Source organism: Vombatus ursinus, unplaced genomic scaffold (assembly GCF_900497805.2).
Source record: "Vombatus ursinus unplaced genomic scaffold, bare-nosed wombat genome assembly UNPS02014794.1, whole genome shotgun sequence".
Lineage (NCBI taxonomy): Eukaryota > Metazoa > Chordata > Mammalia > Diprotodontia > Vombatidae > Vombatus > Vombatus ursinus.
The window spans coordinates 30,861,736-30,882,042 of record NW_020954572.1 but is presented as its reverse complement, the minus strand read 5'-3'; the positions used below and the strand labels follow the sequence as shown (position 1 = coordinate 30,882,042).

The 20,307-nt window shown below is 36.4% G+C and overlaps 1 protein-coding gene across 3 annotated transcripts in view; it reads left to right on the top strand.

Moving 5' to 3' along the window:
- KATNBL1 (katanin regulatory subunit B1 like 1) overlaps positions 1 to 19,950 on the top strand; it is a 45,732-nt gene extending 25,782 nt beyond the window's left edge. For 2 of the 3 annotated variants that reach the window (XM_027870161.1, XM_027870162.1), the window contains exons 2-10: positions 9,164 to 9,291; positions 10,002 to 10,042; positions 10,455 to 10,734; positions 12,759 to 12,877; positions 13,250 to 13,300; positions 13,376 to 13,465; positions 13,769 to 13,858; positions 15,659 to 15,752; positions 18,949 to 19,950. In XM_027870161.1, the coding sequence (XP_027725962.1) occupies positions 9,178 to 9,291; positions 10,002 to 10,042; positions 10,455 to 10,734; positions 12,759 to 12,877; positions 13,250 to 13,300; positions 13,376 to 13,465; positions 13,769 to 13,858; positions 15,659 to 15,752; positions 18,949 to 18,981 (912 nt within the window). In that variant the 5' untranslated portion in view covers positions 9,164 to 9,177 and the 3' untranslated portion in view covers positions 18,982 to 19,950. The remainder of the gene's footprint in view (positions 1 to 9,163; positions 9,292 to 10,001; positions 10,043 to 10,454; positions 10,735 to 12,758; positions 12,878 to 13,249; positions 13,301 to 13,375; positions 13,466 to 13,768; positions 13,859 to 15,658; positions 15,753 to 18,948) is intronic. The other variant, XM_027870163.1, reaches the window with a different exon arrangement.
- Positions 19,951 to 20,307: the final 357 nt, after the last annotated feature.

Below are 20,307 nucleotides of genomic sequence, written 5' to 3'. Positions count from 1 at the left end.
TTGCTGCAATGAGGGACCAGTTGATGTTGGATAACATGAATTTATAATGTACCAGTCAGCATGGTTATGAAACTTTTCCAGTTTCATACAGCAGCTGGTGAGTAGGAATGGAGGACGTGGGCGGTGGGAGTAATCTTGTACTGAGGTTTGATAAGAGAACAGCAATAAGACAAATGGGCAAGAGATGCAAGAGCAAAGGACAGAGTGGAAATGGGTGACTCTAGGGTTAAGTGTAGAGCAGGAAAATGTAGTCAAGAGAAGTGGTAATGGTCTGAAAAAGTACTGAGGGTTGGGTGGAGTGGAGGTCTTTTAGGGCAAAGAATGGGTGTAGAAGGGGTGAAGTATAGGGAGAAGTGGAATAATAGGAAGCCATGGTCAGATAGCAGAATGTCAGGATTTCTTATTAGGAAAGCACGGAACATTTGTGGATGATATCTAGACCAGACCCGCATAACTTGGCAGTAGGTAGGAGCCAAAATTAAGGTAGGCTAAACTTCTTCATGACTGCAGATAGTTTAGACTAGAGACAGACTAACAATGGTTGGTTGCCATAGGTCACGTGGCAAACAGGAGAGTGCACAGTGGCAACCCTACATTTTTTGTGGGTGGTCTGAAATCCTTTGGTGGGCCGCATGCTGTGCAGGCCTGATCTAGACCTAGTGTATGACCATTCCTGTGTGTGACCGAAGTGAGGAGTGAGGGTGAGTGAAGAGTTAAAGATATTGTGAAGATTATAAACCTGAGATACTTAGACAATGGTGTGGAATAGTAAACTCTGGGGGGAGACATTAGAGGGAAAGATAATGAGTTCAGTTTTAGATGCTTGAGTTAAACTTTGAGTTTAAGTTGTCTCAGGACATCTACTTGTAAAACCATCCAGTGATTGAAGTCAACTGACAGAGCCTTCAAGAACCCAGGATCACCTTGATGAACCATCAGACTAAGACTCTTCTGGATTATTTAGTGGAAAGGGTGCTAAAGTTGGAGTCATAAAGACCTGAGTTTAAATCTGCCTTCAACAGTTACTAGCCATGTGACCATAAGTAACTTAAACTCCCTGAAGAGGTTTCCTCATTTGTAAATAGATACCTGTAGTATCCACCTCACAGAGCTATTATGAACCTCAAATGAAATCATGTGTATAAAGCTTTGTGCAAACCTTAAAGGCACTATGCAAATGTTGGTTATGAATATAAAATAATTTATCAAGTGCTTTACATAGACTCATTTGATTGATGAGTTTGTTAGTGGCCTTTTCCCAAGAACATGATAAATCTATGCCTTCCTAATCTGTCTTTTATTAAACAGCTCCTGTATGCCAGGGAAGCATCAAGTAATGCCTTAAAGAATGAATTATATTATATTTTAACAGACTGGAAAAGGCTTGTTATTGATGTGGGAGTTTTCCCTGAGTCAGCTGATTGTGTACAGTCACACCATTGACTTGTCAGAGCTAAAATCAGAATTAGCAAAAAAAAGAAAAATACTATTTTACAAAAATAAATCGGAAATGGACAACAAAATGACAGGAACCATAATAATTTTGTGAAAAAGTCTAACCAGCATAAATTAATTGCTACAAGAAGGCAAAAAGATCTTAGAAAGCATCTTCATCAGCGAGCATCTGACTGACTTGCCAAATAAAGAGAGATGGCATCCAAAGTCAACACCAGGTTAGAATGTAAGCTTGTTTGTAAAATCTTAGAAGAATGATGGGTCATAATGAGTAATATTTCATAAAGTAGATAGGAACATTGGAGGGTAAAGCCAATTTAAAGAAAGCTTGACAAGATATCCAACTGCACAAAATCATCCCAAGGGCATAATAGATAAAATGGAATTAAGATCACAAACAGAAGAAAAAAAGGGAAAGATCTGTAAAAAATTATTATGATAATCATTATTGCAAACTATTCCCCTTCTTCAAGGATAGTAAAACCAATATACTTGGACTGTAATATCACAGACCTAGATGTATTTATAGAGGAGGTAGAAATGTCCCTAAAGAAAACAAAGACAAGAAAAGCGGACCAATTAGACTAAGTATATATGGAGGAGAGCCATGCTAGAAGCAGCAAATCTAATGGAATTTTATAAATCCTCATCCTCCTTGCCCTCTCTGCAGTTTGACACTGTTGAACACCTTCTCCTCCTGGATTCACTCTGTTCATGATGCTGTTCTCTCCTGGTTGTCTTCCTTACCTGTCTGACTTTTCCTTCTTAGTTTCCTTTGCTAATTCATCATCCATGTCAAGTTCCCAAGGCCCTCTTTCATTTCTCTCCACACTAACTCTTGTTGGTGACCTCATCAGCTCCTATGCATTTGATTATACATCTGTGCTGATTCCCATTACTATATATGCAGCCTTTGTCTCTTTTCTGAACTGCAGTTCTACATCATCAGCTATCTACTGGACATATCCAACTGCATTTCCTGTAGTCATCTCAAATTCAGCAACTTATCTTTCTTTCTAAAAATATTTTCTTTTGGGGGAAGTTAGGTGGCGCAGTGGATAGAGCATCGGCCCGCAAGTCAGGAGGACCTGAGTTCAAATCCGGCCTCAGACCAAACACTTGACACTTACTAGCTGTGTGACCCTGGGCAAGTCACTTAACCCCAATTGCCTTAAAAAAAATTTTATTTTTTCTCCAATTAGTTGTAAAAACAATTTTTAACATTTGTAGTTTTTTTTTTTTTTTAAGTTTTGAGTTCTGTGTGCTATCCCTCTCTGTTACCTTCCTGAGATGGCAAGCAATCTGATATAGGTTATACATGTGCGATCATGTAAAACATTTCCACATTAGTCATTTTGTGCAAGAAAACTAAAAAAAAAAAAGGAAAGAGAAAGTGAAAAATAGTATGTTTTAGTTAGTATTCAGATACCATACGTTCTTTCTATAGAGGTAGATAGCATTTTTCATCATTAGTCCTTTGGGATTGTCTTGGATCATTGTATGCTGAGAAGAACCAAGTAAATCACAGTTTCTCATCATACAGTATTACTGTTCCTGTGTACAGTGTTCACCAAAACCACCATTCTTCCAAACTTTCTTGAGGGCACCACTGTCCTTCCAGTTACCAGAGTTTAAAAACTTGGTGTCATCTTCAATTTCTCACTCACACCCTATAGACAGTCAGTTTCCAACAGCACTTACTCCTTTTCTGCATCTCTCACATAGCCCCTTCCTCTCCACTCACACAACCACCACCCTACTTCAGGTACCCATAATATCTCACTTGGATTATTACAGTTGCTTCCTTTTTGGGTTTCCATGCCTCTAGCCTCTCCCCATTCCAACCATTCTTCGTACACCTGCCAGAGTGGTTTTCCTAAAGTGCACATCTGATCATGTCACTCCTTTGCTCAGCAAACTCTAGTGGCTCCCTTTTACCCCAGTGGGCCAATATAAATTCCTCATTTTGACTTTTAAAGTTCTTCACAACTTGATCCTGTCCTAACTTTTAAGTCTTCTTATACTTGACTCTGCTGCTTGCACTTTGTGGTCCACTTACTGCTAGCCTACTCCAGGCTGTGCATACAGTGCTCCCTCTCTAGTCTCCACCTGGGATGGGGAACCACATGTGGCCCTCTAGGTCCTCCCGTGCGGCCTTTTGGCTGAATCAAAACTGCAAAGTTTGTTGCTATATGGCAGAGATGTGGAATAAAACAGTCTTCAAAGAATTAAAAGTTAATATCACATAAAGGACAGTGTTGTTGTTTAGTCGTTTTTCTGTCATGTCCAACTTTTTGTGATCTCTTTCAGGGTTTTCTTGGCAAGGATAACTCGACTGGTTTGTCATTTCTTAGTCCAGGTCATTTTACAGATGAGCAAACTGAGACAGATAGGGTTAAGTGATTTGCCCAGGATCATACAACTAGTAAGTGTCTTGAGGCCAGATTTGAACTCAGGAAGAATAGTCTTCTGACTGGCAGGTCCGGCGCTCTCTCCACTGTGCCACCTATAAAGGGCAATAGAAGGTACCAGTAGTGAGTGTGAACAGGCTACAGGATATAAATAATTGTGAAATGTGAAGAACTGGTGTAAAAGATGTCATTAAAGAATTATATGTTGGGAAGAGATGATGGACTGGTCACACATGGTAAAAGGGAGGGACTGACAGGTGGACAGCCAAAATGTTATGCTGATAACACTTATAGTGACAGGAGAAAGTAAGGAAGGCCTCTAGATAAGGGTTAGCAAACTAGGGCCTGTGGCAAACTAAGAATGGTTTTTACATTTTTAAATACAAAAAACAATTCTTAGCTATTGTAGGGAGTACAAAAGAGGCCCTGCCTATCCCTGCCTAGCACGGTGGTTAGACCTCCTGTGGCAGATTTCTCTAGCTGAGAACATCATCCTGAACTACATGGGACGAGCGTGCATGGATGGATTGCAGTTTGCATCACTGGAGGGAGCTTCCAAATTAATGAAATCATAGATCCGTCTGAGTATATATCAGCTACTGTGCTAAGGCAGAGGTACCAAGGCAAAAGTGAAAGGGTATAGTCAGCAAGTTCTACCTCAAGAAAATTAGTCTGGTTGGCTTTTAATCTAAAGCTGATTTGCTTAAAAGACTGACAAACATTTGTGGGGAACAAGCTTTTCTAGGCAAAAAGGAGGCTTTTGTTTTGGAATGAGTGGTTTCAATTTGATCTATCTATATATCAGTGGTCTATAAAATTTTTTAAAAGTTTTATGGCTTTTTTTATTTGCAAATTACTCCTACTTTGTGATAAATTTCCTGTAACAAAGTAAAGCATTTAAATAAAACTAATAATACAGTGGCCATAAAAGATATTGTAGGTTAACGAGAGGCACTGTGGAGTAGTGGGGACTAGCACTGGGACTAGAAGTCAGAAAGATTTTTGTTCAGATTCTCCCTCTGACACTTAATAGCCATGTGACTGGGGCAAGTCACTAAGCCCCTTGGAGCCTCAGTTTTCTCATCTATAACGTGAAGTAGTTGGGCTACATGGCCTTTTCAATCCCTTGTAGTTGTAACTCTATATATGCAATTGAAAGGCATACTAAAAATTGTATAGAATGGTGTTTTAAGGTGTTTCATACAAACTTTGTCTTTTTGTGGGTTGAGTTGGGATTTTGTGAGAATTTCAAGATTATTCCCTGTATAATATGACTATTTATTAAAATGTAATTTTGCTTATATTTTGCTCTGAAATATCCTGTTTCCCACTTTCTTTCCCCAACCCCTCATACTGATTGAATCTATCATTTTTGGGTTTCATGAGTATATTTCAAGCTTAAAATTGTTCCTTCAACAAATTAGTTTTGGGGAAAATGTTGATCTAAAAGGTTTAGGCCAAGATTTTGAACCAATTTAATTAAGTGCTGGGAAATTACACTTGTTGGCAGTCAGCTTAGGGTCATCATGTAAAATTTTTAGAACTTAAACCTAAAAATGCATACAAAGAAGCTTTTTCAAATATAACTAAGACCAGTTATCTCCTACTAGTTACTATAGCTGTTTTCACTTTGCATGAAAAGAGAAACTATTCTACATTTATTCATGGATTATGAGGGCTATTTATTTGATTTTTTAAAAAAAAGACACATCTATCATGTCATCAAATTTAGTAGAGTATGTAGATGAATAAAGGAAAGAATAAGATATTTTTTCCATCGTGTTTAAATGGATGACCCAGTTACACTGAAATACTTTAGTTAAGCATCTACTGAATGCCCAACACATCTTTTTTAAAAATAATTTTTCTTTATCTTTTGTTTTTATATCACTTATATTTCTCAGTATATCCCTTGCCCTATCCTCTCCCAGAGAGCCAACCCTTATAACAAAGAATAAAAAAGAGGTAAAGTTCAGCCAAACTAAAATATCAAAAGTCTACCAGCATGCAGTGTTCCACACCCTGCTTATTTTGCTTTGTATCAGCTCTACATCACCTTTCAGAAAGAATCAGCGTAATAAAGCAGGTTTTGAGCATGTACCAGGCATCCTTCAGACATATTATTGGAGTAAGTTAGATGACAAAGATTTGTTGAAATGTGTTCAGGTAAACACCATCTCTCTGTGGACTTCCACACCTCATAAATTGATAAAACCGGTGTACTATAGTGGAAAAAATTCTTGAATTTGGCGTCGGAGAACCTGGGGCACCTGGGTTTGAATCCTAGCTCTGCTACTTAATACATAAGGACTTTAGGAAAACCATGTAACTCCTTTGGCCCTCAGTTTCCTCATCTGTAAAATGAGGGAGCTGGACTAGATGAACTTAAATATCCTTTTCAATTGTAATTTTTTTTTATCCTAAATGTGATTCCTTTTGTTAAAGAGGATAGACTTGAGTTAAATGAAAGTTACCATTTAGGCTTAGTTGTATTTTTCAACTCTTACAAATTAGAGTTTGTTTATTTAACCTAAACTCTTACTAATACATTTCTAATCTTTGAACTCCAATTGAGTAAATGTTAATTAAGTACCTACTATGTTAAAGACACTGAAAATCAAAAGATTAATTTATAAGCAAGGTTGTATAAGTGCTAGTAAAATCCATGAGTATTCAAAGAGCCACTTTTGTGTCAGACTTTTTTTTTTTTATTTGTGAGGCAGTTGGGGTTAAGTGACTTGCCTAGAGTCACATAGTATGTATCAAATGATCAAGTGTCTCAGGCTGGATTTGAACTCGGGTCTTCCTGACTCCAGAGCCAGTGCTCTATCCACTGCGCCACCTAGCTGCCCCACAAAGGGCCACTTTTTAGAAACAGGTCAAATGTTAGTACATTTCTAAAAATAGTAACTATTTAATGTTTTTAAATGGTAAAATTGAACCAGCTTCCCCAGCTTAAATACGAAGATGCCTTTGCTTAACTATAGTCTTATATCACAAACTGCTGTTCAGATTAAATGCATTAAACTTGCCTTTCAAACAATGTACCATATGTATCTCAAATTCAATATATTAAAAATAAAATTTACTGCCTTCTCCCCAACTTCCCAGCACTTATGTATTACTGTAGTGCACCATCATCCTTCCAGTCACCAAGGTTCATAACCGTGGTGTTATTCTAGGTGTCACATATATCCAGTCAGTTGCCAAATCTTGTCTTTTCTACTGCCACAGCATTTCTTCTTCCTTCCACCTATATGGCCACCATTCTAGTTTAAGCTCTCATAACCTACACTTGGATTATTGTAATATCTTCCTCTTTAGCTTCCATGCCTCAAACCTCTCCCCACTCCAGTCCATCTTTACAGCCACCAAAGTGATTTTCCTAAAGCATAGGTCTGCCCTGACCGTGATCATGTAAAACTCCCTTTTTCCTTAAAGAGCTAAATTAGCTCTTTATTACTTGATGATCAAATATAAACTCCTGTGTTTGCCATTTAAAGCTCTTTGTAACCTGACCCCTTCCTATTTATCCATTCCATTAACACATTACTCCCCTCTACACTCTTTATAATCCAGCCGTCTAGGCCTACTTTCTGTTCCTCACATAATTCATCTCCTCTGTCACAGCCTTTGTATTAACAACCCCCCCTCACCCTCCCACCTCTGCCTCATCCCTGGAATGTACTCACTCTCTACCTCCTCTACCTTCAGGAATCTCCTTGGTCTCCTTTAAGACATAGTTCAAGTGCTACCATTTGTAGGGGGCTTTTCCTGGTCCTTCCAGTTGCAATTGCCTCCCCTTCCAAGGTTGTTTTCTTTTGGGGGGGGGCAGTTTATTCAATGTGAGTATGTTAGTTTGTATCTACTTATATAGATGTTATCTCCCCTGTAGAATTTAAGCTTCTTGAACTCAGGGACTGTATCACTTCTGTCTTTGGATCCCCAGCACTTAACACATAGTAGGGGCATAAATCAGTGCTTGTTGATTAAGTGACTGATTTCAGCATCTCTGCAAAATAGATCCCTACTTTCCAAATCCACATTTTGGATTTGGAAAAATCAAAGTGTAAGGAAGTTAATGTTCGCTAATTGATGATTGGGTACTCTTTGTTTCTGGTACAGTGCTAGCTGTGTGGGAGGATAGTGATGATTAGGCCGTAATCCCTACATATGGCATGATAAGGGAGATGAGGCAGAGGTAAACTACAATACAGAGTAGAATATGGAAGTGAAATGAGAGAGACTTAAGTAAAGTGTGAGACTTCTGAGAGATTACATTCAACTAGGGTATCAGAGAAGAGTTCATAGAAGAGATGGATTTGAGTTAGCCCTTGAAGGCTGGGTAGGATTTCATTAGGGAAAGATGGATAGTGAAGGTAAAAGAGGGCACCCCAAATAAGGAAATAATTGTCCACAAAGGTATACAGGAGAGGAAATAAGAAATCAAAACATGAAGTCTGGCTTGGCTAGTTTGTAGGGAATATGAAAGGCTATAACTGGGGAGACAAATTGGGGCCAAATCAACATTTGAGATTTAAATATCAGAGTAAGAGTTTTGAATTTATTTGGTAGGTAGTAGGGTGTTACAGGTTTGTGACCTATGTGGCAGAGCTGTGCATTAGGAAAATTAATCAAGTAGCATTATGTAGTATGGGTTGGAGTAGTATGAGGAGAATTGATTCAGAGATTAGAGAGCTTGAAGCCAGAATGCTTTCATAACTTAGTAGGACTGCTTTTATTGATAGGGAAAGAAATCTCTAAAACAGTTGGCTGCTTAAGTATGGGTCTTAGGACTTTATTGTAAAACGTGGCAAATAGGAGGAAAGACCCCTGTTAACCTGGACTTTACTTTATCACTACATTTAATAAGACCTATGACTTCACTGGTACCAAATTGAAATTCCAAGTTGAAGCCTGGTAAATATGAGTGAGTGAGTAAGTAAGTAAGTAAGAGAGAATTATCAGGGCCAGAGCTACAGCACTGGGGAGTCTTCCTGACTTCTTGGCTTCCCTGATCTTCAACACAACTTAAAGCTAGCTATCATGTATTGCCAGTAGTCTACTGATTTGGTTTTCACAGTCCCTTTTCTAGATTTCTCTGCCTGATGTGCCTTAACTATTTCAGATTTTGTAAATAACAAAATAGAATTTACTTTGTGAATGAAGCAGAAAGTGTGTGTGTGTATGTGTGTGTGTGTGTGTGTGTGTGTGTGTGTGTGTGTGTGTTAGAGGAATGATGGCAATATTTCACTATGTGTAGTCAAAACTAATTTCTTTCAAATTTTGCTAATCAGGGATTTAAGAGATTATGGCATCTGAAGCCCACAATGATAGAAAACGGAACCTTTTGCATATTGAGGGCCATTCCATTGATCTTCCTAGGAAAAGGATCTCTCATTTCACTAATAAGAACATGAAGGAGGTATGTTAATATTTTTGTAAATTTCTCATGTAACAGATAACATGTCATAGAATCTAAACTTTTTGTGATACCTGATGAGTTCTGGTTAACTTCTTAAGCAATAGGAGGGTAATAAGTTAGCATACAAAAAAGTGTTCTCTATGTACAATGCTAAGGCTTGTTAACCTTGGCATAGTTTCTCCTAAATCATAATGAAATTCTTATGGAAGAAAAAAAATATATAGTCAGCGTGTTCTTTTTTTTTTCTCAGTGAGGCAACTGGGGTTAAGTGACTTGCCCATGGTCACACAGCTAGTAAGAGTCAAGTGTCTGAGGTCAAATTTGAACTCAAGTTCTCCTGACTCCAAGGCTGGAGCTCTATCCACTGCATCACCTGGCTGCCCCTCAATGTATTCTAAAATATAAAATACACTCTAAATGAGAATGGAGTAGTTGAGATTGACAGATTACCATATACCAGTGAAATCAGTTAAGCCATTGAAGATGATAGCAGGTAAAAGTGGGAAAATGTGTAGAGTTTAATAATAGTGAAGGGAATGCTGAATAAAAATAAAATTCTAATCTTTCCATCACCTCCAAATATTAAGAACAGTGAAGAATTATAGATTTATTGATGTTACACCCTTATTCTGGCACAATCCCTTTAACAGAAACTTTTATCTAGATATACTTGTCCTTGGGTAACAATAATTTTCTGCTTTTATTGATAGGGTAAGAAATCTCCAAAACAGTTGGCTGCTTATACAAATAGGTAAGAGATACTTTGAAATTTTGGGGAAGCAATAAATTCTGAAAGCTGGGAATGGTTAAAAATAGGAAATTGTATTAAACATGTTATCTGTAAAGTGAGTTTGGACAGTTATAATCTTAGGGTTTCTCCTGTTCCTAGTGTCCCAAATTCTTTGATTCTGTATTTGATTCTACATTCTTTAATAGAGCAGTGATTGCTTTTAAGCCAGTTCTGTGGCGTGTATTATTCCCTCAAGCCTGACATTATGTTGTCAGAAATGTTCAAAACTTAAGTACAACTGATTATATAGCACTTGGTTGGATGGATGTCAGATGACTAAAACTTTACTGCAAAATTGTCCCTTGACCTTTAATTTTGAATAAGATAAGATTTTATTTCCTTCTTTATTTAAATGAGCTAATTGTTTTTACAGAACAGTTGGATACACTGTGAAAAGTCCAGACAAACTGCACAAAGAAGTATATTACAGAAAGAAAGTTCATCATTATTTTCCAAATCCTTGTTACAGAAGAAAACACTTCCCTAGAAGCAGGGGCTGTGACATGGCAAATAAAGAAAATGAACTGGCTTGTGCAGGCCACCTGCCTGAAAAATTACGCCACGAAGGTCGTACATTTTTACTCAACGCCAGTGATTCTAGTTCTTCACAAACAGAAAGCCCATCATCAAAATATAGTGGATTTTTTAGTGAGGTGAGTCATTCCATAAACTCATTTTTTACCTAGCATGATTATACATATATATATATATATACACATACATACATAAATAAAATTTTTTTTCTTTTGTTGCTTTCTTCAGTCTTCAGAGTACCTCTCATCCTTTGTCTATAGAATCTCTTGAGTGGTGCCCCTTGGGTGAGCCTTCTCAGAGTCAGATCAAGCAAATTTGAAACAATTATGTCCACTTTTAAAAGTTTGTACTTTTCTGTGTAAGTAGAATAGATTTATTCAGTTACCTATCTCTTACAGGATCCAGACTAGCACATTGACAGGTAGAGGTTGGAGGGGGCAGGAAGAAAGAAAAGATCAGATCTTATGAAAAAGTAGAGCTGTTATATATAGATGCAAGAATCAGCTCTCCTGGCATACTTTACCTATTCCTTAATTCAGTGGAACCCTAAAGATTTAAACACCCTAGTGTGGTAGGTTGTTGATTGTGACCCTTGCTGTAGTACTGTAGAATAGCTTAGCCCAAAGTGGTCCTTTGAGGAATGGTTTGGTAAACTCATGTTTTGTTTCTAGAAAACAACTCCTATAGTCCTCCCAAGTAGTAATTGATTGAATTGATTTAAGGTAGCATAGGTGATAGAAGATGAATGTGATGATTAAGAGAATGTTTACAAGTATATAGTATTTTTAGAGAGATCTTGATTATGGAAACACAGGGTCTTTTACAGATGGTACTTGAAATGATATTGGAACTATGTAGCAAGATCTTCAATCTCCTTGGAAAATAGTGAATAGAAGTTTCTAGAGGAACAGAAAGTAAATCAGTATTAGAAAAAAATCATGACAGGAAAGCAGACTAGAATCAGAGTTTCTGGGAGATTGGTGGGAAGTTAAAACATTAAAAAAATTCTTCATGGAATAACAATGAGCCAACATAAGAATTAGAGAATGGGTGTGATGATATTATACGTCTGTGTAATAAATGTGAGAAGAATTTAAATATCACCATTATAGAAGTGATGGTTCTTTGGGGGATCACAGTGACATAGTTTCTAATAACTGATGACCTGAGTATAAACTGAAGGATCACTATGGTTGTTTAGGAGGAATACAATTGTAGTTGCTGCTGTATTGTGAAAAACTATACACAATCCTCCCTTTCCTTTTGCCTTTTCATATTCAAACCTCTTTTCCAAAGAATGCTTACTGCTCTGGCCCCTATGTCCCCTGTGTAGTTTTCAGAGGTATATTGATTACTGCCTTATTGTTAGAGGCCTAAGGTACCTTGCTTTATTCATACTTAATTTTAAAGTTTTTTTTTTACCCTAAAAAAAATTTAAATTGATGCCATAACACTGGAGAGAAGCTGGGCCTACTAGAATATTTTCTCTTATATCCTTATCCTCATCCAACAAGAAGGAATAGTAATAGTTGAGGAAAGGGTGTTGATGTTTCAGATTGCTTGATGTTCATTTTCTTCAAATGCTATATTATTCTAAATTGTGAATGAAACTGCTAAAGATTTTTAGTTTTAGGAAAAGGGACTAGCATTGTGTAAGGTAAAAATCTTTTTACATTGACCTGATCTAATTGAATGACTACTTTGGTTCTCTTTTCCTACTTCACGTTTTTTTTCCGTCAATATAGCCTTTAACAAATTAGCTTGCTGCTTGTCATAAGTTATGCATTGTGATACAGTGGAAAGAACTTTGGACTTGGGAATCAGGAGACTTGGATTCTGCCGACAACTAACTTGGACCAATCCCTTTACTCCTTGAAACATCATTTTCATCATCTATAAAATGAGTCATTGGTGGGGCAGCTAGGTGGTGCAGTGGATAGAGCACAGGCCCTGGATTCAGGAGGACCTGAGTTCAAATATGGCCTCAGACACAACACTTACTAGCTGTGTGACCCTGGGCAAGTCACTTAACCCCATTGCCTAGCCAAAAACAAACAAACAAAAAAATAAAATAACATGAGGCATTGGATTGAATGATATCTCTGGTGCCTTCTAATTTTAAATATTGTTTCTTTGCTTGCAGGTTTCACAGGACCATGAGACAATGGCACAGGTTCTTTTCAGTAGAAATCTGAGGTTGAATGTAGCTTTGACTTTTTGGAGAAAGCGAAGTATAAGTGAACTGGTAGCCTATTTGGTGAGGTAAGTCATTATAATTTTTTTCCTATTCTTGGTTTTCCTAAACTGTAGCAACCAATTTCAGGGATAGCAATGTAGAATCAGCTTTTCAACTTATGGTAATGTTGCTGACCAGAAAATTTAACTCCCTGTATTTAATTTTAATTAGAACAATAGTGTCCAAAGTTGATGTAGCACAAGAGTCATTATTTTTCTTTACTTGCTATGTGATGTTGAATAAACTTGGTAACCTCTGTAACTCAGATCTTCATGTTATAGATAGTCTGTTGATTTTGGGGAAAAACTAATTGTTAGTCACCTTTGCTGACTTAGGTGAATATGACTTGAATGTGAAAATAATTAGCTAATTAACTTTTGCTTCCCTTAATACTATAGGATTGAAGATCTTGGAGTGGTGGTAGATTGCCTTCCTGTACTCACCAGCAGGTAAAAAGAGAACATTTTTTAGAAAAATAGAAACCATGGTATATGCAGATTTTTGTAACCAAATGTATATTTTAGTTTACAGGAAGAAAAGCAGTACATTTCACTTGGCTGCTGTGTAGATCTGTTGCCCCTAGTAAAATCACTACTTAAAAGCAAATTTGAAGAGTAAGTGTCTATATGAATTTCATCTTTCATTTTCAGCAACATTTATTAAAGTTCTACTATATACGTGGTACAGTATTAGGCTGTGCAGGAGATAAGGGCAATCTAGTTGGGAGAATAAGATTTATATATATGAAACGACTGGGGAAGATTGAAATGGTATCTTGTCAGCAACTCTATAATACTTTAGCATTGATGGTATTGTCAAGTGCTGAGAAAAATTCAAAGTAAATGGAAGAGGTTTGTATTTATCAGTAAGCACTTTTTGGAGGGAAAGCATGATTTTTACACAAAATATTATTTCAGATATGTGATAGTTGGTTTGAACTGGATTCAAGCAGTCATAAAAAGATGGTGGTCAGAACTATCTGCTAATACAGAAATTGCAAAAGATGGGTAAGTATTATAATGAATTTCTATACTTTGCAAATACCCTGCTATTCTAGTAAAAATTCTGTGGTCAAGATAGCATCAAATAGATAAATAGCAAGCAAGCAAGAAAGAATTTATTAAGCTCTTACTATGTGTCAAACACTGTACTAAGCACTAGGAATACAAATACAAGAAAATAAGATGGTCCTTGCACTCAGAAATTATTCTAATTTCTAATGAGGGAAGACAGCTTATAAAAGGGAACCGGAAAGGGAGCAAGGGTGGCGTTCGAAGAGTAAGGGTATCTTTATGGGAACAAGGCTTCTGGTAAGGAGGAGGAAAAGTCAAGAGATTCATGAGTAGTGGAACGGGAAGAGCCATTGAGCATGAGTGGTCTAGGCATCTCATGACATGGTGTTCCTAGCTAGGGCCTTGCCAATAGGGAAGTGGTTCAAAAGCAAAGATATCTTCAAGAAGGTGAGAAAGTTACTGGGGAGAGGGTAGAAAAGTCCAGAGAGTCAGGAATGGAGCCAGGAGAGAAGTGAGCATGGATGGCCAGGGCTGTTCATGAGATGGTGGTTCTATCAGGGATTCACCAATCAGGAGAGGGTATAGGAGCAAAGGCAGCTCCCAGGTGAGGTGGCTGCTTGTATATATGATCGTAAACACAATGTCATTCACTCCCATTCTTAATAGAGAGGATTTAAGGAAATCTTATACTCGTTATAAAATTACAGGAAAATCTTTGAAGGCAACACAGTGCGTGCAGTTAATTTGGAACTAGAAGATGTGAGTTCAAATTTCATCTCTGTTGCTTACTACCTGTGTGACTGGAGCGCAGAGAAATTATTCACCCAGTGTTTCTTCATCTCTTAAAGGGAATAACAATATTTGCATTATCTCTTTTGTGAGGATTAAATGAAGGAGTTTATGTAAATCTTAAAATAGCATAAATGTAAGTTGCTGTTATTAGGCTACTGTGATGTCTTCATGATAAAATTCTTAGATAGTAGCTTAGAAACTTAATTTTTAGCAGATCTGATTTATTTAAATGAGTGTTAAAGGGGGCAGCTAGGTGGAGCAGTGGATGGAGCTCTGGCCTTGGAGTCAGGAGGACCTGAGTTCAAATGCGGCCTCAGACACTTGACACTCACTAGCTGTGTGACCCTGGGCAAGTCACTTAACCCCAATTGCCTCACCAAAAAAAAAAAAAGGCAAAAAAAAAAAATAAATGAGTGCTGAAGATTTTATATTAGAATATACTAGAATATAGAATATATTAGAATACATGTAAAATTTCAGAATCTATTAACCTCCCTCTTCCTGGAACTGACCCCATTTTGCTGAAAAGACAGGGATAGCAATGCTATGTCATCTTACACATTATAATCAGGCATTTCTGGAGTTGCAGGTATTTGGAACGAGAGTGAGGGCATCATACGGGGCCAGCCTATTGAGAGTTCAGCATATATTTCTGTAGTTTTGGAAATATGTAGATTATTCTATAGACTGAGACAGATAATCTTAAGTAGCTCCTGAGTTTCTTCTAAGGAATTAGAAGACTGTCAGAATCAGCTGTTCCCTGTATTGCATAGGCACTGTTTTCAAACACTTTTGGTAATGAAGCATGAATCTCCATGAGTAACTGACACATATGACTATAAATAATTCATTTGAGTTCTAATATCATTGTGCCTCAGGATAAATTCTTAAATATTAAAATGTCTTCAGTCATCTTTCTCTGGATGTATGTATATTTCACTGGACTATATATATAAACAGTCATGAATAAATTTTTGCTTAAATTCTTTTTTTTTAATTAAGAAATGTTCATATTTTAAAACAACAATTAAGTGGATTGTGGAAACAAGAAAACCATCTTACATCGGTCCCAGGATACACTGGTAATATAGCTAAGGTATGTATATAATCAGAGGTATATCAGATGTTTGACTTTAGATGTTCAAAATATCTAATAATCTAAATATCTAATATCTAGCCTGATGGATTTGTAAAACTAGAACTACTGAAGAACAAGTCATTAAATTACTTAGCTAGTTAGGTAAGTGATACTGTAGAGTCCTAAAAGCAAGTATACCTCCCAAAGTGCCAGAATACTCTGGGTATAGGTATAGCATTCTGTTGTTTGGCAGGGAGCAAAGGGACTGCCCATTGAATGTCTTTCAGATGCATTTCAAAAGACAGTCATCTTACGGGGGTATGTTATCCTGGTGTGATTGTCAGAAGTATTAGAGAAAGTCTTTAAAGAGTTTTAAAGAGATTCATAAGAGTGAATAGTGGTACTTTAGGAAGCCAGAAAGAGAGGGTGGACTCAGAGTAGAACAGTTCTGGACACTTAAATTAGAGCCACTTGCTGTCACACTTGAATGAGGACTCTCTGAGTTTGAGGAGTTTTAAAAATGAGAAGGAAACTTGATCAGTTTCTCACACCCATTTAATTCTTTTATTTAGCAACAGATGCCTCTCCAAATGAAGGATTATGTGTTAACTCAGCATTTGCACTAGAGAAATCCACACACAACAATGTGTCCAAAAGAGATTTATTAATTACTTACTTATTCGGCTATCTGGATAAGGGAGTGGAATGCTATAAGTCTACAAACTTAAATCCACATTGGAGTGCTAGTAGGACATTTCCCCAGATTAAGATGCTAGTATGTCAGTTATGAAGATGATCCCCCAGCTTTCTCTTTTTTTTGTTTGTTTGGGTTTTTTTTTTGACTAGGCAATGGGGTTAAGTGACTTGCCCAAGGTTACACAGCTAGTAAGTCTTATGTGTCTGAGGCCGAATTTGAATTCAGGTCCTTCTGAATCCAGGGCTGGTGCTCTATCCACTGTGCCACCTAGCTGCTCCCGCCTTCTCTTTTTGTATAAGAAAAGTCAAATTTCTGAAATGTATTAGATTTAGATTAGATAAATTTTTCTGCTTATTCAGGATATCACAGTGCTTCAAGATTACAATTCTGAATATCCTTTTCCAGAGTTACAAGATGATGATTGGTTCATAGCAAAGTGTTATCTACTTACCTTTGCTTCCGGATGTATGAGTTGTGACTTTGAATATAGTAGTAAGTTGAAGGAAATGTGAGAATAGAATGTTTCTTGTTTTTCTCAGTCTTAGCTAATGGGGATATGGAGGACCTTATCTATGTGCCAGGTTCTTTGTGGTGATTTGGGCCTGTTGAACACTTATTTTTGAAGTTAAATTGGGGAAAGAGGAGATCTTCCAGGGCAGTTTTAGCAGTAAAAACAAAAGAAAGCAAGAAACCAGGATACTAACCAGTAGATATGGGTATGAATCTTCCCAGAGAGCTCAGGGAAAGTGCTAGGAAGATGGCCTTGGGCTTTACATAGGTGCTTATTATTTTTTGGGGGGGTGGATTCTGCAACTGAAATGATAGCACAAATTCTGTAGCAAAGGAGGAATACCCTCCCAATATACTAAGATCCTAATGAGAAAAAGAAGCCTTGATTATTAATGCAAATATGTACAAATTTAGTATCCTTGTGTGTGTTCTATAACAAGCAATATTAATTTATTTATATTTCCCCAGAGGGGAGATGGCATTTTTCATTTATGAAATTCTAGGATGCAAACATGTCTCGGTAAAGAAACCACGAATTTGACACTAAGTAAAGAATTTCAGTAGTTACAGTTTAACAAGCCCTACAGTGACAAACCTCCAATTTTCCAAGTGCCTCTGTTGTGCCTCTTGAGAAAAATATCCATTAAAACCATAAAATGAGTTTATCATCAGAATTGATATTTAACAGTGATTTTTCCAGGTTCTTAAAGGAAAACATAAGCTACAGTTTGGGTTAACACATTTTTTAAACTCTAGAAAAATATTTATTTATGAAAAAGTTTGCCTTCCCTAAAGAAAATACTTCAAAGTACCTCATTATTAGGAATATTGCCACTTTTTAAAAATTTGCCCAATATCAGAGTACATTAGCTGGGAACTGGGTCAACCCTAAATCTTAACAAAAAAAACTTCCTGTTAGGACTTCTCAGATATCTTCAAGAAAAGTAAAATGGTTTAGTATGTATTGAAACAATTCAAGCAACATATTCTATATAGACTTTTTGTAATAAAAATATTGCAAATAAAAACTTGTTCAAAATGTTTTCTCAGTTATTGTGGTGAGGTATAGATGTTAGAAAGTTATATGCCATTATTTAGAATGTGTATTTATATTGTGTTACATTTCAGAAAATTCATGGTCAACAGACTTCATAGGACATCTATAAAAATAAGAGACGTCTTATTTTTAATTTGGCCAGAGAACTTTTATTATTGAAGATAATAGTAATTTTATTTTGAAGTTAGGCATACTATTCCCAAGTTTCCTTATGGGAAAATGCTGTAATAAAACTAGAGACTTCCTAAATAATTGAAAACCTAAAATAACTAACTTTTTTTTTTGAGAGTGGAAAACTTGAAACAGAGCTCAAGAAAATGTCATGATGGGTTGGCCAAATGACTCAAGAGGCTACAAAAAGTCTGTGAGAAATGGAGAATAGAAGCTAGAGGAGACCAGGGCATATGGCGAGAGGCAAGGGGGAGAGGAAGGAGAGGAGCATTAAGAGAGCACAGAAAAAGTGTCTGGGACAGAAAGAAGTGATGAGGTGGGAATAGAGAGACCAAGCAGTTGACATTTTTATTTTAATTTAATGAGACAAAGAAATCAAGGTTTCATAGAAATTACTTTCATATTTCCTGGGGACAAACCATTTTAACCTTGTCTCTTATGCTTTCTACATCTCAATTTATATAGCTTTGTACTATGATAATGGATATTCAGAATTGTAGTCTTGAAGCACTGTGATATCCTGAATAAGCAGAAAAATTTATTTGTATTTTGTATAATGCATTTTGAATGATTTTCAGTAATAAAGATGAAGCACAAAGGGTTGCTGTAATATTTGTTAGTTAAGCAGAAAATTAATTTATTAAATTGTTAATCAGAAGTAAGCACTGAGTTAAATGAGGGGGTGTGTGTATATACACAGGAGTGGGGGGCTAAGTATTGGCAAATAGCCTTTTTTTCTAAGTATTGGCTAATAGTCTGTTTTTATTTTATTCTCCAAGGATGTAGATGCTTATTTATTACAATTACATTGAGAAGTGTCACCATCTGAAGAGGCCTTCCTTATTCAGAATATTCCTGGACTTTGTAACTTCCAGAAAGAGGTCTCTCCTGAGAACTATGAACCAAGGAGGGAAGTAGAATCTTCCAAAAATGCCATTTAATGAAACCACTAATGAAATCCTAACAATCTACTTCACATTGAAGTGGAAAAATATCCACAAGGAGCATCTTTGACTTCAATGAGGTGAAAGTGCACTACGAAAATCGTACGCCTTTGCTGCGTTTGGGATTTGTATGGTTATTTGGGGAAAAGTTGTTTAAGTGCTTCTGTGTCTTATTGCAGTCCTTCATATTGCATAAAAATGTAATTTATACTGACATGAAAAGATGAAATGGGCAAGACATTTTGCTGGGAACCACAGAGACCAATCACCATTAATATTTTTTTAAGATTGTGTTTTATAAAAAAAAAACCAACAAACCACTAAATGTGTACAGCTACTTTGTGATCATATTGAAAAGACTTTAAAGATGTTTAAAACAATGTAGCAAATAATGGATAATTTTTTCACACTGAGATACTGTGTAAAGCAAGATGCCTTAATTATTAGTATATTTGAAAAAGCCAATATATTATGTTACTTATGTCTTTTAAAACAGCCATGCATACAGGCATGAAATCAGGGGTTTTACAGTCATGTAGAATATTGATTTTGGAACCTATTTCACACAGTTTGAAAAACTTGAGGATATTTCTCTGATTTTTGCCAGAATGTCAGAGTATGTGTGTGAGAGTGTGTGTGTGTCTGTGTGTCTGTGTCTGTATGTCTCAGAATATAAAAAGCTGAATATTAATTGAATGAATGTTTAACTGGAAATGTCCTTAAAGTTAGCTAATTTATATTCACTTTTTAAAAATTATATTTGGATTTCTGTTATTTTCAGTTCCGAATCATTTAAACTCCTTTTATTTGAGTAAATATATTAAATGTTTCTCTCTCTTTTTTTTTTGCTTTTTAAAATTCATATAATGTTATACGTGTTCTAACTTCCTTCTCATCACTTGTGTTTTGGATAGTAGTGTCTAATGCTTTAGAAATGTTTACAGCTAGAGTTGACCTTGTGTTCTCCATCCAAATAATTGATACACTACCTCCTCTAATGGTTGCTTTAAAATGGGGTTCATATATACTCTTGGTGTGTACAAACCCAGTTTTGGTATGATTAAACAGTGGTATATGTTAAAATTCCATGACTTTTGTCAATACACTTTGTATTACCGCTAGGTAGGGATAGGAAAGTTTCTATACCACCAACTCACTTAGAACAAGTCTGGTAGGGATCTGGCCACATAGTTT